The sequence below is a fragment of the Syngnathus scovelli genome, chromosome 10 (genome assembly GCF_024217435.2).
Source record: "Syngnathus scovelli strain Florida chromosome 10, RoL_Ssco_1.2, whole genome shotgun sequence".
Taxonomy (NCBI): Eukaryota; Metazoa; Chordata; class Actinopteri; order Syngnathiformes; family Syngnathidae; genus Syngnathus; species Syngnathus scovelli.
In genome coordinates, this window is record NC_090856.1 from 7,120,224 (window position 1) to 7,137,441 (window position 17,218).

Here is a 17,218-nt window from a genome sequence, read left to right on the forward strand (position 1 = left end):
GCGGCGTGGTGAGTTTGAGTATATTCAAGACTTCCGTTTGCCCATCTCAAGTCACGCTCAGTTACCATTTTTCATTTAAATGCATTCATTACACATCACAAATCAACAAGGCAGTTGTCATATTTGTCTTTTTATAAAATTCAATTTTCTCAACGTAATTTGTAAAAAGGCTCATGCATTCCGTGCGATGCACTATACATAAACAAGTAGTCAAAGACAAAACATGAAATAGCGTTAGTCTGGGAATGTTGAACCGTCATACATAGTGTCGGCAGGCCAAAGCCACATGTGTCAAACCTATCAGCTATTTATAGCACGAGCATTGAAGGAGTGTTGTAGTCTAACGTCAGTCATATCCTCCTTACTTCCTGCAGGTAAACTATTGTGTGACAAACCAGGAATCCAGTGTGTTATGACATTTTTTTCCCCTTTACAAGCCTCTTGCCTTTGTTTCACTAGAGCAGCAGCAGCCATTAAAAAGAACTGAAGCGGAAGTGGGGAAATGCTACAGGGAGAACAAGTTTGCCTCAATCAGCAGCTGTAGGTTTGAGTGACTATTATCTTTAGCCAAAGGCAAAGACTGCAAGTGGAGAAACAAAAAAAGAGAGATGAGGCAGCAAGCTATCATAAATTTGAAATCCATCCCCCGAGATTTGATTAAATGCACTTGTAAAATTGAAACCGATCCAAATACCAAATGTTTTGCCTTGGGTAACAGATGTATGGTTGACAGAGGTAATCATTTCAAAATGTGTGTACGTAGTTTGCAGTCACCACATGAGCATATAGCAAGTGTACCTAATGTAGTGGCCAGAGTGGCTTCTGTTTACAGTATTGTTCATTTCTTGCAGTATGTAACATAATGCAGAGCAACAGTACTAGTTAGAACATAGTCCTTAAAACGATCTACTCCTCACGATATCAAACTACATCATAATGACCAACTAGACGCAAACAAGACAGTCGCATCACATGGTATATTATTTACGTTCTAGAATTTAATAGAAAAAAATGGACCAGGGCGACCTTCTTAGTGTTTCTTTTCAGCCATACCTAACAGAAACAGAAATAAGACTGGAATCTCTCTTTAGAGATTACTTGCAAAATGATGAAATTCCAGCAAGTGGAAACAAGTGTCGTGTTGTGTTTGTTACACCAACAGGGTGTTATGTCTTCTCACCGCAACAAAAAACCTTCAGCTTTTGACTGACACTTAAGCTTACACTGGTGCTCCACACCGGACAAAATTTTCTTTGAAGATAAGAGAACTGTTGACTCCAGTCTACGCGTTATCTTCATGAAGCATTTTCATCTTCAACTGAACAGACATTTGTCAAAGTTCAGGAAAGATAATCTTAATCTCAGGTCTGGAAGATATCCTGATCGCCATTTTTTGTCTCTTCGGATGGAGGCTGGCTGTTGCCCGTGTCCTGGGTGGAGCTTAGCGGTCGGGCGTTGGCTCTCGTGGAGCGCTGCCGCCGAGTACCGTTGCCTATGCATCGCAAGAGGTTCTTGAAGGTGGTCCACATTTCCTCGTCCTTGTAGGAGTAAATGCACGGGTTCATGACAGAGTTTAGTACAGCCAGGAGCAGAAGCCAGCGCTTTAGTTTCATGACGTTGCAGCGGGTGCAGTTGAGGCCGTCCAGCAGTAGAACCACCAGGCCGGGAGTCCAGCAGATCACAAAAGCTCCTACGATGACAAACTGATTCAGTAAACAGACTTTGTAAAAGTTTCTGATCTTTTCACATTCAAAAGTGACAAGTACAATGTGTCAGCAACAAATTGGGTTGTTGGGTCAAATTTACCCAACTTCCTGGGTTGGTCTAATTTTTGACCCAGCAGTTTTAAGGGTGGCTTAAAAAGGCCAAACAATAAAAGCACGACGGCTCAACTCTGCAAGGCGCTGTTGATTTAACGCTTACGTAAAGGTGCACATGAGCAGCTGCGAGGCGCTGTGCTTTGTTAGCCATGCTGTACTCCATGACGTGATTTTGCTTGAGTAGTGAAACCAGTTTATATTTGTAGCTTAAGTGTCTTCTCTAGGATTCAACACGGAACGTTTGATGTTGGGACTTTCGGCTTTGGCTCAATGTTAAAACAGGATGACATTGCTGCGCTCCCGCACCACCAGACTCGCCAACAGCTTCTTTCTCCAGGCTGTTAGGGCCCTGAACTCGCTACCCCCTTCTGCGTAGCGTGCGGCACTGTTGCGCTACTTTCGGGAATGTCTGCTGTACGCGCACTTGCTCCTTTTTTTTTTTTTCTGCTCCTCCTTTTTATTTATTTATTTATTTATTTATTGTTGTGTTATTTATTCATTATGTATTCAGCACGCTTTTGTTATACTTGTTTACTTGTTTGTCTGTTGTGAGCCATGTCTTGTCACCGTGGGATAGGGGGGAACGAAATTTCGGTTTCTTTGTGTGTCTTTGGCATGTGGAGAAATTGACAATAAAGCTGACTTTGACTTTGACTTTGACTTTTGATATAACTCTTCCAAGTCTTCCATTCTAACACATCTATAGCAATATACTTTTACAGTGACAACACAAGAGAGTAACAATAAACACAGAAATAAATATGGCAATTATTAAATGTTACATATTAGAATTTTATCCACGTTTGGAAGACATCTGATAATGTGAGTTGAACCGTCCCCCCCCCCCCCATTGCATTCCATATCTTTTTTGCTCGCATCTATGCTGCAATAATGCACTTCAGAATCGTGACACTTGAGATTGAAAAACAGGAAAAAAAAAAAAGATTAGGCCGCCTGAACCACGCAGAGTAACTCTAGCCTAACATGTCCGGGCACACAACAGAGCCGGTAAAGAGATTTTTGGCTCTAAATGAAACCACAAGCTTCAACTTGTCTCCACCAGCAATATTCGTCTTTACCTTCAGCAAGTCTACTGACAAAACAAACATGTTTTTCTCTCAAGGCTTAAACAATTTGGACATTCTTTGAGATTGTCTTTAATAGTATAAAGACTTTCATTCCTTTCTGTCAGTGCCTTACTCTTACTCATTCCTTAACTGTGTTGGTGCGACAATAAGACAAATAAAAGCAGCATGTGAAGTGGGATGTGTTAGAAAAACAGGCATCGGCACTCTCAGACACATCCCGATTGTCTGCCAGCACTTATAGTACACAGGAATGACAAGCACTCAACTTGTATCCTGGTTAGAGGAAGCGTGAACAAAGCAGAATCCAAAACTATTGTTAGACAGAATGATTAAAATCGCCATTTGCCTTTTTAGTTATGCTGACCTATTTTATTTTCTCCAATGTAAAGATAGGCCGTATGTCTACTGTGCTATTACTGTACCCACCCAACAACATTTGAAAAACAATCACCTATTCTAACTGGACCCCAAAAGCTGCATGCAGATGCCTCAGAACTGGTTGATCCAGTTTTCACTTCCGCCCAGCAAACTGGAGTAAGAGTTAACAGTTAAAATGCCTAACATAAATCATACCCTTGAACCCTGGTTGTGTACTTTACACAATCTCACCTTGTCTACACTTCGACAAGTAGATAGAAACCAAAACATTACATGAATATCAAGCCAGAACTGGAAATGTATTGAAGGAATGGGGTCGAAAATTCTAAACGATAAGCTACTTTGTGAGGCTTGCAACGCATATCACAGTCAGCGGTAATGTGCACTGTGTATGTTTGTCTTGTGTTTTCCTGTTTTTCTTGGCTGAATGAGGACACGCTGTGCGTTTAGCGGACAGCACATAGCACTTGCAGAGGAGCCAGAGTCCTTGCAGGATCAGATAATTACACAGCGGTTTGGACGACTTCGTGTACACATACAGTAATCGAGCCTTCTGGATGGACAAACAGATCGCGTGTAGACAAAGAACAGATGACACATGATATCTAGAAAGACTCCCATACATGTTTTTTTTTTTTTTTTTTATCTGGGTGGAGTGAATGAATAAAAACATGCCTAAAAGGCAAATGTTCCAGTCCCAGCCTCACCTGAATTCCTGGTTTGGTGTTGCATCATGTTAAGGATGTACAGTGGGATTAGGAACAACTACAACAATGGAACATTTCAGGTTGTTCAGGACAATTGGTGACCTCCGGCAACCCCCATGTGAAAATCTCCCACAAGAAGTATTCATTTGAATTGATTCTTAATTGCTACCTGTATGTACAGAAAAACTAATTTAACTGCCTAGAAAAACTAATTAATATAGACACTGAATACAGTAATATTCTCATCGCCCTTTGATTATGCACAAGAGAAGCAAAATGTTCAGGGAAAGGCAGGAAACAGGATAGGAAAATGTTCCTCTTTGTTTATTGATGCATTACAAACGTGTTGTTTCTTCAGCTATATTGTTCTGGGCAGCAAGAATAACAAGAACATTTTGCTTTTGTGCCTATGTGACCGTTATGACATCTACCATTTCTCCTTCTAAGGCAGGAGAAAGTAAAGCGCTTAAGTTCAAATAACTTGATCTAAGAAAAATAGTGGATGTGATAATAAAAATGGTTTCTTGTTGCTCAAAATTTTGGGCGTCCTTCTTATCAGGAAGTTATTCAGCAATGACTACATTTCCTGTAATCTAAGGTTATTTAGAAACCCACAAGATTGACGTTGTAGAAAAAAGTATGAATCATTACAAAACTACTTGGAAAATTACTTACCCAGCACCACCATGACAGTTTTGATGAGCTTGATAGGCATCCGCTTGCGGTTAATGGAGCCACTGGTGTGCGGAGTAAGCAATGAGGTCTTCTTCTTAACGTAGGTGTAGATCCTCAGGTAAATGACCACCATGACCAGAAACACGACCAGGTTAGACACAGACCAGAAGACCAGGTAGCTCCTGCTGAAAACGGGGGCCAGCTGGGAACAGTCATTCAGGTTGCAGATGCAATTCCAGCCCAGACTGGGCACGGCACCCATGAGGATGGAGATACCCCACACCAGCACGATGAGCAAGGTCACCCTCCTCTTTGTCAGGTTACTGTGCACTTTAAAGTTCATGATAGAGATGTAACGCTCCAGCGCGATGACCAGCAGGTTGGCCAGCGAGGCAGACAGGCTGATGTCCAGAAGACCTTGGCGGATAAAGTATCCTTTCACTGTCAGTTTCCGTGAGACCTCACCCGTGTTAAACATGAGGTACACATACGCGATGCCCGCCAGGAAGTCCGAGGCAGCGAGGTTGGAGAGCAGATAGTAGAACGGGTAGTGGAACCTCTTGTTAGTGATGACAGCAGCGATGACCATGGCGTTGGAGAGCAGGATGAAAAAGCAAAAAAGTGAGCCCACCACCTGAACCAGAATGAGCTGGGTCTTGTCCCATTTGTCGTCAGCGCCGCTGTTGTTGTAGAAAAAGCTCATGGGCTCATCGTAATGGCACGTGAGGTTTTGCAGAGCCATTTTTTCTACACAAAACAAAATATGGTCAAGATTTGGTATTCAATTGGACAGTGAAAACCACAACAATAATATTAATTATAGAAACACAATGAAAAAAAATGAGGGGTTACATTTTTTTTGTCTATGAGATTTGTTATATTGTCTGTCTACATGTGCTGCTCCACGGTTTGTGTTCAAATATCATTTTCAACTAGAATCAGCATTAAATAGCCATAGCCTCTTTTTTTGGAATCAATCTATCAAACTTGTTGTGAGGTCAGTTTGATTGAGTTCACGGCTACCATACAGTGCGCTTGTATCTCAAATCTGTGCTTACAATTAAAAAAAACAAAAACAACTGAGAAACAGCACCACTGTACTCTATAGTGTCCTTAGTGTAATACCATGGCATGTGAAAAACACAGCCATGGTTTCGGATGTACTTTATTCAGCCATTTATTAAACGCCAGGAGAATAATAAAAGAGAAACACAATGGGCGCACTCACGCAGGGGCTTGCTACAGTTCACGCCCATGCAGACAATCAAATGCAGATTCGCCCACTCACACGCCACCCTGGCAGGCATTGTCAATTTAAGAGACGTATCATATATACACTAAAATGTGGTGTAGTATTTTCTGTAAATATTAATGCTTGCATATTTGTAGTCTTCAAATGCCAGTGGGTTGCAAACAAATGCTCAAACGGCTTGGCACACAGCTGTTTGGAAATTGTTTCAATATTGCCTTGCACATGATGATAAGGAAGGTAGATTGACTTTAAGACATCAAACATATAGAATAAATGGCTTGCCATAAATGTGCATAGGTGACTGATGGCAGTCCAAGGGTGTAGAGTTATATAGTAGAGTAAATATAATACTTGTAAATTTTTAACCTGAGATACTTATTGTGAAATAACACCAGTAAATTAAATTTTAAAAATATAATTTTTGTGGTTTTTGTTTGTCCTAGCAATACGTCATGGTCAAAACATTACATATAAATACAATAAATGCACCCAAGCTCCGAAAAAGAGTACTACACCAGCATTCACATGGCATTCATTGAAGCCTTACAGATTAAAAAGTGAAAAAATAAACCTTTCGTGAGAGCACATTTTTCTCCAAACAAGTTCGACCAAACTTTACAACCTGCTCTACTCGGCTTGTTAACAGGGACAAAGGAAGCTTTGATTGCAGTGTTGACACAGGACCATTAAATAAAGTGAAAAAACTCAGCAAGGTGTGCTTACCTCAGGTAAATGGTTGCGTCACCACACCGAGAGAGCGGAAAGGTTCCTCTCCGGGTACGCGACCATTTCCCCCCCTCCGGTCCCTCCAGCCCCTCCAGCCAAGCGCCCACGCAGCCGTGGACGGAGGGAGGCAACAGCGGCGAGTGGAACGAAATCAGGGAAGACAGAGATTGTGCGTCCAGAAGTGAGTGAGCCTTCGACCAGATGACGCAGCAGGGCGTGTGCGCTGTGCGCCAGCAGCATGACTGAATTCCTCTGCGCACACTCCCGTCAAAACGCGCGTGCGCGCACTTACGCCGAGTTAATTGTCTCCAATTCTAAATTAAAACTCGCAGAGATGGCTGCAGGACTCACGTCATTTCGTTTTGATTGTGTAACACGTTTCCAAGTTGCCACTGAATCCATCAAGACACGACAAACAAATGTTGAACAAAATTATTCAAAAAATAAGTGATCAAATAGTTTTTAAAAAAATACAAAGCTGCATAAATTAAACTTTAAGTAATATGTGGATTACTGAGTTACTCAGAATTAGGGAAAAACAGGATAGATTCACCCAGGTAAGTTTAGCTAAGTATACTTAATTATAATTAACCACTTAAAGTGGATTACATAGACAATGTGTCATTAAAATATGTGGAGCAAGTGACATGATGAATTTAGAAGAATAAACAATCTCAATTATACTTACAAGATCTGTGATTGTTTTGCTGAACACGACCCTAAAATACTCACAGCAAGCCATGACTGATTGGCAACAAGTGAATAACAACTCTGAAGTTGACCCAAATTATCAGGACAAATCTACCTTCAAAGCTACATAAATGTAATGTGGGATGGTGTGATGATCAAAATGAACATTTGATGACTGGAACTTGCGATAAGTGCGTCTCTGCTATATAAGTGAAACGCACGTTGACTAACAATAAAAAATGTACAGAATGTACACCAGGATGTAGGTTTGGTCTTTATCTAAAGAGACTCACCTTCCAAGTACAACCAGTAATTTCCTTATGTTAGACACTGTGGCACAGTTAAATGTATATTCATGCTTGGGACAATCCAATTTGCACCATTTAGCAGTCTTGAATACAGATTTTATGATGGCAGAAGATTGACCTGGGAACAGATTCATTTAAATTCTGTTATTTTTTAGATGGTGATTAGACATCTGTCTTATCAAGTTAGCAAAGTTGAAGAAAGTGAGCATAGAACAGCAGCAAATTGTATTTTCACCCAAAAGGACATTTGGCAAACATGATAATTTCATTTCAACATCAAAATGACATTTTCCAAAGCCAGACGTTGCAAATGACTTCCTAGTGAGAAACTTGACCATGCCAATGACAAAGCTGTTTAGTCCAATAGGATGCTGGATGGACATTTATTTTTTTGCATTAGGCTGCACTATTAAATAATGACTAAACGTAATCGAGGCAGCATTTCCTTCCAAATAATTGAATCATCTGCAATGGCATAGGAAAAAGAGGAAGAGGAGGATTTTGAAATGTTAACATTTGTGTACGTGCTACAAGTACTGGGATGTTTGCTAGATAGGAGAGAATTCTGGAGAAAACAAATTGAAGTCAATTGAGGATATGCTGTATCTAAACATTTAAGAAACCTTTGTGGGATGGGTTGGGGGGAGACATTCCGACTGTATAGCCTCTAATCAGCCATCACTGGGTGTGTCCCTAATTTCAATGTTGTCAGAGCTGTGGAGTCCACACCAAACCTCAGAGTGGAGGGATCTCCAATATGCTGCTCGGGAATAGGCTCATCAGATGAAACTTAGTGTTTCCCCATAGCAGGGAAGTATAAGCAAACAAACTACAAATCAACCAAACAATGCTCAGAAGGAGGTGACTCACCAAGCAAGTCAGATTACATTTTCCCAAGTCTTCCTTCATTTATCTTCAGTCATTTTGTAAATTGAGTCATTTACTGTAAAGTAGATGATAAGGCCAGATACTGAGTAAAACTCAGTTCTTCAGAATAAGTGCACTCAAAGCAAATTTCATACAGTGGTAAATTATTCAAGCAAGCAATAAAAGACAACAACCGCATGTAATGCATTTTAGTAAATGAGAGGAACAAACAAGTTTTACATTTGGATCACATTACATACAGAATCAAATAAAAGACCGATACATCCTGGAAGGAATATCCATCCATCCATTATCTGTACCGCTTACTCCCACAGGGGTTGCGGCCATGCTGGAGCCTATCCCAGCTGTCATCGGGCAATAGGCAGGTGACACCCTGAACTGGTTGGCGCCCCTTGAAGAAATACATTTTTAAAAATCAATATTGCTCAACCAATTAACAAATATCATTCTGATGTCTCCCCACTCATTATGGTAACACAGTACAACGAAAGATAAGAATTATGGAGCAAAAGAAATGAAAATCTTTCTTCATACAGCATTTAGAAACAAAATCCTAGCACAGGACAACTATGGATTCTGAATGCTGAACCTGAGTACGTGTGGGATGCCAAGTGCAGCAGCATCCTCTGTTTATTCCTTCAGTAAATACACTTATACACTTTGTGGGTGAGTCAAGCATGACATGATTACTAGTTTAGTGACCACTGATGATACTTTCATTTCCTGTTAAATAGGAGTAGAGTATAAGTGGTCTGTTTTGTGTTCTGGAAGCGTGATTCCCCGACCAGGGTACCGTGGTGTGTGCCATGAAGGATCACCAGGAGTATTGTGGGAAACTAAACAATTTTGCTTAATTTGTCAGAAATCAATGCCAGCAATTTATAGCGAGGAAAAAACAATTAAATGTTATTCTACATGGCAAATAAACGTGTATGTATTGCCTTATCATTTATGTAATAAAATGTCATCATGGCTTAAATTTATGAACAAACTGAAACAAGAACATCATAAAGGCAGACTGAGAACCTACTAAAACAGTAAAGTCAAAGGGCATCGTTCATGTAAAAATAGCTTCCACAGTTTTACTGCATGCTTCTACTCGAGGCCGAGTGGATTGCAACAAATGATAAGAACCAGCAGAGGTCGCTGTCGTAATAAAAAAAACAACAAAATCACATTCACGGAGGTCGACCGCCAGGCTGACCTCTGTGTATTTTGTGCAATATACAGACATGGGAAATGGGAGTTTAGAGCATTAAAATAAGTGTTCTAAAGATGTGCTACATGTAAAAAAAAAAAAAAAAATAAAAAAAAAATTGTCAACATCAAAATCAATGCACAAATCAGATTTAGGGCGTCCTTAAAATGAGGAAATCTAGTCAAATTTAGCAAGGGGGATTTATGGCTGACTTGCAGCTTTTTGTGTGAGGCTCAACCTGTGTAATTGTAATCTACAAAACCAAATATATGCTTCTATTCACACAAATGATCGCCAATTTCAAGTCTGGTAATGCATTTTATTTGTGTGCATTAAACATCAATGTATTTTTGAACAGAGATGTATAAAGACGACAGGTAGCTTTTTCTTTCCTTTGCAACATCTCATAGTATGTAATAAAAAAAATAGCTAATTTCATTTTATCACATCATGATGATAGGGATTGGCTCATCACATTATGCTATAAAGCACCAGCATGTATGGGAATATTCCTATACAATTTTATTACGTCCACCACGCTCACTGTATTTAAAAAAAAAAAAAAAAAAAACACACACACACCTTCAAGAAATACTGTGTGAGGTCATAGTTCAGTCTTATGCTCACATTGTCTTTCAATTGCACTAGGCACTGTGTGTACCTTCCTGAATGACAGCAGGAGTCTGAATGAGGAGTTGTCACAAGTTTGTGTCAGACGTGTGAAGTCCTCTTCCTGTTGCTCTCTTCCCAGATTGCTTCAAACGGGAGGGGCATCATTTGTCAGCTGATGAGTGCAATGTCATCACTTTCAGAGATTCTGTTGGAATTAAATTCATAAGATAATGACATTATTCAAATGGTCTTATGTTGTACTCACCTAGTGCGATGACTTTGTCTAAATGCACTGCTAGCATTTTCTTCAGCTAACTGCAATTTAAAACCTCTGCCTCGCTAACCACTGGGTTTTCATTTTCCTAGCTCAAATGTTGCAGTCGAGTGCCAATTATGGTGTGTTTATCTCAGAGGCACGGAGCCATGGCTGTGAAGCCAGGCTGGTGGACATTCCCAGTGTACTGCATAGCCTCAAACTAGCCATTGCTGGGTGTAGCCAGCAAATAAATTTCAATGTTGTCAGAGCAGAGGAGTCCACGCCAAACCCCAAGAGTGGAGGGAACCCCGCTCCAGTCTGCCACTAGCTGATGATAGGGATTGGCTCATTGAAAAGGAATGAGAAGAAAAAAAGAAAAAAGAAAAAAAGTCCTTCGGAAAATTAACTGTTGCTGGAGCAACAAAGTATAAGCAAAATACTGCATCTGGAGTAAACAGTAAAATGGGGAACCAAAATGGTTTACAGGTTTACATTTGAATCAGTGAAAAGCTGTGAAGCAAAAAATAATTTTAATTGTCAAGCAGGCACATATCTTCCGACCGTCAGTTCATGTTTGCTGTAATGAGTCAATGGTCAGCAAATTTGAAAGTTCTTGTTAGTCAATTCAGAGGTTTTTTTTTTTTGTTTGTTTTTGGTGATGCGCAAATTTAATAATGCATTGCGACATAGGAAAGGGCTTCTTTATACAAACTACACATTTGAGGAACCTCAAAATGTTACTCTTATTAACTCAGGTGCTCAGTACTTAATCGAAGCCGTCATTAAATTGTGCGAGATATATCATAACAGATGATTGGCATTCATACAAAATTCAACAGTTCACTTAGCTTCTTTTGCTTTGCTAGTGAGCATTGTAGCACTGATTATAGCTTAACCCGCTGTGTTTGCACAGTCACAAGCGCTGATCCAACGATGCATGTAACGTACCTTTCACAGCAGCAGAACAACGAGTAGCTGGTGTAGAGGTCTGGCGGTCTGTTCTCCTCCGAGGATATAAAATCCTTCTGATCTCTGAGGAACTTTTGCAGGTCCGTCAGCGGGAATCCATCCTTCTGGTAATTCTGTGATTAAAGGCAGGCCAAAATGTAAAAGAAAAATAAATAAATCAGTGTGCTTTTTATTGCTTTTAGAGTAAAGTAAGGTTAATTTGAAGAAACTGGTGAAAAAAAAATAACTCCAAATACATCAATGTGATATACGGAGGGAGGTTATTTGTTTACTGTTAATGTATACCTCCTAAAGGGCAAGGTTTTAGAGACAGCTCATAAGGAAATACCTTAATGGTCTCGTAAGCGTCTGTGATGAGGGCGATGAAGAGGGATAGCACCATGTAGATGAAGAGTGAAATGAAGGAGTAGAGGTACGCCCGACTGAAGAGCCAAACCAGCGTGTTCTTGTCCTTCAACTGGGCAAAGGTGGTGAACATGTCGTCGCCGTTCAGCAAGGAAAACAGACACTCTGCCACCAGGCTCAGGCCTTCAAACTGGGAGAAATGGAAAGGGAAAACATTTAGTGCAACAAAAACAATACAGAGGAATATTGTCAATTTCTATCCAAACTTATTTTAAAATACCCTATTCTATGTACTGTATATGTTCAGTAATAGGAAGCGTTTAGAGACGTTACAGAGAATTATTAAGTCTTCAGGACGATGAAGGAAAGGTACACTAGTCAACACTGACATCTAGTGGCCAAAAGTTGAAGGTTTACTTGCCTAGTTGTTTTAATTTCGTTTGACTCTGAAGGTTGCTAGACATTCTCGTTTATAATACACATTTTACCTTTTCGTGGTAAGGCCCCAGCACGATCCACCCGCAGAAGGTGTAGCCAAGGTAGATCATGCCAGCACAGCAGCAGAAACGCAACACCTTGGGGAAGGCTGCCTTCATGGTCAAAATCAGCACCTACAGATAACAATGAAATGCATGCATAACTTGTACAAAGAGAGCGCCATATATGAGAATGTCAGAAAGATTACAGGATAGGCATCACACGTGTCTCCAATCCAAACGATGGATCCTCTGATCCACTCTTATGATAAAATCATATAGTTTGGTTTTGAAAAATATCATTTGTGATACCAGTCCTGGAACTTTTTACTCCGCTCTTGTGAAGATAAAGCTCATACAAAATATTAAAGACTCACATTGTATTTCTGGAAGTAGCCCAGATAGCGGATCACACCGACCCACACCAATAACGTTGATGTTCCCAGAAATATACTGCACACGTCATAGCTGGTTAAACTCTGTGGGCCACAAAAGGGGAAAATTTGAAATGTGAAAGTTGAGCATCATCTCAAGGCTATTTAGTTTACCTTTGCTTGAATTTGCATCTTCAGTATTGACCCAACTATGGTCAGGAGGTCGCTGACAATGACCAGCACGTACCAACCATTCAGGAACTCCCCTTGGTCATCCTCACATACTTTTCGGTTGTAATTTTCATGGAGGAACCTGGAGAATCTCTGAAACGCACAGGGGCACACAGAAATGATATGTACAAGTTTGCTTGAATTGCGACGGATATGAACTTAAAGGTATGCCAATAAACATGCTGACCCGAAGTAACCTGACAGCCAGCACTATGGAGCGGGTGCACAGCACAGCCGACGTGAGGCAAACCACAATGACAAAGCCGTCGAACACCAGGAGATAGTGGGTGTTTTTCTGAGCTGAAAGACAGAGATAGCGCAGAGGAGAACATTAATCTCTTAAATGAGTGCACCACAATTGTGACCGATAAGTGCAAAGGAAACCGCCTCTGTGTGCACAACAGTCAAACTCCTTAAGAGCAAGAGTTTGTTTACACTTCTGCAGAAAAACCGCAGTACTCCAATGTATGTAATGTTCATGTGTTATCGAACTTGAACTACGACAACTGTGCAGCAGCGTCATTACCTGTTCCAGATATCTTCCAGTCTCGGCATGCACTACTCTGTGCATCGATGTCGAGGAATAGTTTGACCTTTCCACTGTGACGTTGGTTATCAAACATTATCTGGGGGGGGGGGGAAACACATGCAAAGACCAATTAAACAATATTGTAATCTTGGAGAGTTAGTGTAGTTTGTGCCGTTGAATGTTTGTCTATAAATTGCAACCTTATATAATATATAAATAGGTTAACAGAATCTGTTCGGATTTGGAATAAGCTTTTTTTTCAATTGGCAGTTATGGGAATTTAAAAAAAATCCACTCAAGGGTCAAACTATCCTATTATAAAATCTTTATGAGCAACATTGTTAGATTTCAACTTTAACAACTGTCATGTAACTGCTACAAAAAAGTTAATTATTAACTATCACAACTTCATCCATCCATTTTATACAGCTTATGTCCAGCAGACCAAGTTCTGCTGACAACTCTTGCAGTCATTTTTTTTGTTTTGCAATGCTTGTGCTATACCTTTCAAGTTTTTTTTTTCTCATGAGAGAGAGAGTGAGTGAATAAGTCGAAGCCATACATACCGCGATAGAAAATGAGTAACAGTCAGGCATCTCCCGCGACCGCACTGTTTGCAGGTTGATCCCTTTTAAAGTGAACGTTACTTTCACATCCACCAACCTGAAAATGAGGATATGATTACTTTCATGTATTTAGGTATAAAAATGTGTGCCACACTATAAAGTAGGGATGATCGATACCATTTTTTTCAGACTGATACCAGTACGAGTACTACATTTTTGAGTCGTTCATTATACCGATGCCAAGCACCGATACCAATAGTACTTTTTGATACAAAAAATGTCCTTCCAAAACAATGACTGATCACTGACAATTGTATAAATGTAGCACTTTTTCCTTAAAAAATGCATTAAATCAATGGCAATTTTCTGTTCTTCTATTTTTACTTCCTGATTGTAAAACGGGTATAACAGAGCGGCTGATACTGGTATCAGTCAACATCGCAAGTACCGATACCGTGAAATAAGGCTGGTATTGGGACCGATACCTATACCTGGTATTGATACTTGCCCGTCCCTACTGAAAGGTGTCATGATAGAATACCTGTAAAAATCCAGGTTGAAAAAGGACGCATTATTGGTTTTCCATTGGTATGCGGTCTTTGGATCAAGCGATAAGCAAACTGAGGGAAAGAGGAAATAAATAAAATAAAACACGATACAATATTAAAAATCGAGTACTAACCAGTAGCTTTTTTTAATGTCTCCAAGTCTTCTGAGTGCAAGTTTTGTTGCTTGTAAGGCTCATCATCGATCTCAAGTTTAAATGATAATTTAAGTAAATGAGGTAATGTTTCAGTTTATCTTGAAGCAAGTAATAACAATAAATTTCACAACCTGATAGCTGCCAGCTCAGAGCAATTTATCGAGGCTCAACTCTTCATTCTTAGAACTTTCAATTGAAAGCAAGCCAAGCTAATTTTGCATTTTTTAAGGGTATTAAATTAAAAACAGAGCATTTTAGTGTGACCTATTTTCTTGCTTTGTTCACTGAGATTTGAAGTAGAAATGTTCACCTGTCTCCAACTGGGCATCTATGTCATAGGCTTCCTCCGAAGGCTCGACACTGCCTCTCCTGTAAAGGGTCTTGCAGATGACCAGAGGCAACAAGCCACCACCTTCATCCTCAGCATAACTGATGGGACTCACAGCGAGCCGGCCCAGCTGGCTGTACTGTAAACACCGACAGCGTCACATGAATGCACTGATCCAGGTGAAATTGCACACAAACATAAGATTTGCTCAAACAAACTATCATTTTAAACATCTATCCTACTTTGAAATGTCATTTGGCATTCAACTGTTTTAATAATGATGACTGGTTTAACCTGCCTGATCCATAACATGAAACAAGCTGTCATAGACACTTTGTTGCGAGTAGACCGCAACGCAGTAGTCATCCTCATCCACACCATTGTAGTCCTTCAGGAACAGGTTTTTCAGGGCCATAGCATTCTCCTCCTTGTAGGACACCACAAGCAGGTTGTTGAGGCCAAACAAGACCAGCTGAAAGTACAAAATATTCTCCTCTTAATATGGTTGACACGTCACATATTGCTGAGACACTGAAGTCCCGGGGGGAACTCCAGGCTGCTACAGAGTTTGGGGGATTCCACACAAAAACAACAACAGCAACAACAACAAGAAAAAGCATGTTATTCTGCTGGTGGTGAATATTTTCCCCAAAATTCAATGCAAAAACATCTGTTCTATTTTTCACTGGCTTTATTTGGGCTTTTTTGTTTTTTTTAAATCATGAGCCACTTCATAGTTACAGTTACCGTCATAATAAATATTCTAATTCTATCACAGCCAAACAACATGAATTAAATTACCTAGATGTCTGCAAAAAATCTAGCCAGAAGCTGTCTTTGTTTACCATCTACACATTGTCATCATTATGGAGCATGCCCCATCAACCAACTAGCTGTTTGTTGCATAAACGCACCAAGTGTTGATTTCAACAAAGTGATCGTGTTGTTAATACCAAACCATACTTGGCAATTAAATGAGTTCAAACTATGGACAGCAGCCTAAGAAGTTTGATTGTTTGACTTGACTCTGTAAACACATTGACTGAGCAACTGCAGTTCTGCTGAAGATTTTTGCTTTCGGTTCCACCGGAACAAACGGGTCCCCTCCATTTCCTCGAAATGTTGCAATGATTTAAACACTGTCAGCAGCAAAGTGACCAAGGTTCACATGTGCAAATATGGCGCACTTAGTATATCATCACACACTATTACCACATCATAGGACCTTAATGTGAATTTATCATGTATGCTTATTCAACTATAAGTGACAGATGAAAAAATATATTCTCATTCTCTTAAGAGCATGCACTTTGCAATGTGAGGTACATACTTGTGTGGTAATCATGATTATCTTGAGGATCTGCACCCCCAATTTCCAGGGGACGTGCCTTCGGGCCCGGTACTTCTCACATGGGCTCATAAAGTAGAACCGCAGGTCATCCCTAAGGTTCTCCTCCTTGATTAAGTCTTGAGTTGTGGTAGAACTAAGGGACGAAATATTGTTTTAAAAATTGCATGAGCATTTTATACAAATTATTTTTCAAGACGCTTCAAACTTCTGAACGGAGAACAAGACAGTTACTTTCATGGCAGTAGCCGGAGTTTAACGTTCTCATGCAGGAAGTTCAATATTTACCGTCTATGTTTATTTAAAAAAAAAGAAGTTTTAGAAACAATTTTTAACTTGCACCGCCATCGTCATTAGGTTGCAAAAAATAGTATTATTTATTATTTGTTCTTAATCACACGACGCTTTTTAATATTAAAACGTGAAAATAGTGAGACTATTATAATGGCAATATGGTGAGTCAGAAAACACTTCCGATATAAAACTCACCTTACGGAATTGCTCCTATCGAGATAGCGAGTCAAGAGCTCCATGTTGGACCGGCAGACAGATCACGTCAGTCGCACGCCGCCACGCATGCCCATCAATCTGACAGCCATCAGCTGTAATCTCCAAGAGATCGTATGGATCGTCAACTCCCCAATCAGCGAGCCTCTTTTGGGCAAAAATCTTACCCAGTGGTGACCACAAGATGTCGCTGTGTAGACGTTTTATGTCTCACAAACATGTACTTGTGACAGTTTTGTTTTCC

At 40.1% G+C, this 17,218-nt stretch overlaps 2 protein-coding genes across 2 annotated transcripts; both read right to left on the reverse strand.

Moving 5' to 3' along the window:
- Positions 1–114: 114 nt before the first annotated feature.
- lpar3 (lysophosphatidic acid receptor 3) lies at positions 115–6,910 on the reverse strand. Its single transcript, XM_049721922.1, has 3 exons — positions 6,644–6,910; positions 4,669–5,415; positions 115–1,690 (listed from the first exon to the last, which is right to left on the reverse strand). The coding sequence occupies exons 2-3, from the start codon at positions 5,408–5,410 to the stop codon at positions 1,362–1,364; spliced, it is 1,071 nt and encodes a 356-aa protein (XP_049577879.1). The 5' UTR covers positions 5,411–5,415; positions 6,644–6,910; the 3' UTR covers positions 115–1,361.
- A 1,795-nt stretch (positions 6,911–8,705) lies between these two features.
- Positions 8,706–17,109, reverse strand: mcoln2 (mucolipin TRP cation channel 2). The gene is made up of 14 exons (XM_049721798.1): positions 16,957–17,109; positions 16,450–16,603; positions 15,418–15,591; positions 15,102–15,258; positions 14,630–14,708; positions 14,089–14,185; positions 13,520–13,619; positions 13,181–13,293; positions 12,937–13,086; positions 12,766–12,867; positions 12,401–12,523; positions 11,896–12,102; positions 11,547–11,680; positions 8,706–10,547 (listed from the first exon to the last, which is right to left on the reverse strand). Exons 1-14 carry the CDS (start codon positions 16,998–17,000, stop codon positions 10,511–10,513), a joined length of 1,671 nt encoding a protein of 556 aa, XP_049577755.1. The 5' UTR covers positions 17,001–17,109; the 3' UTR covers positions 8,706–10,510.
- Between the last annotated feature and the right edge of the window lie 109 nt (positions 17,110–17,218).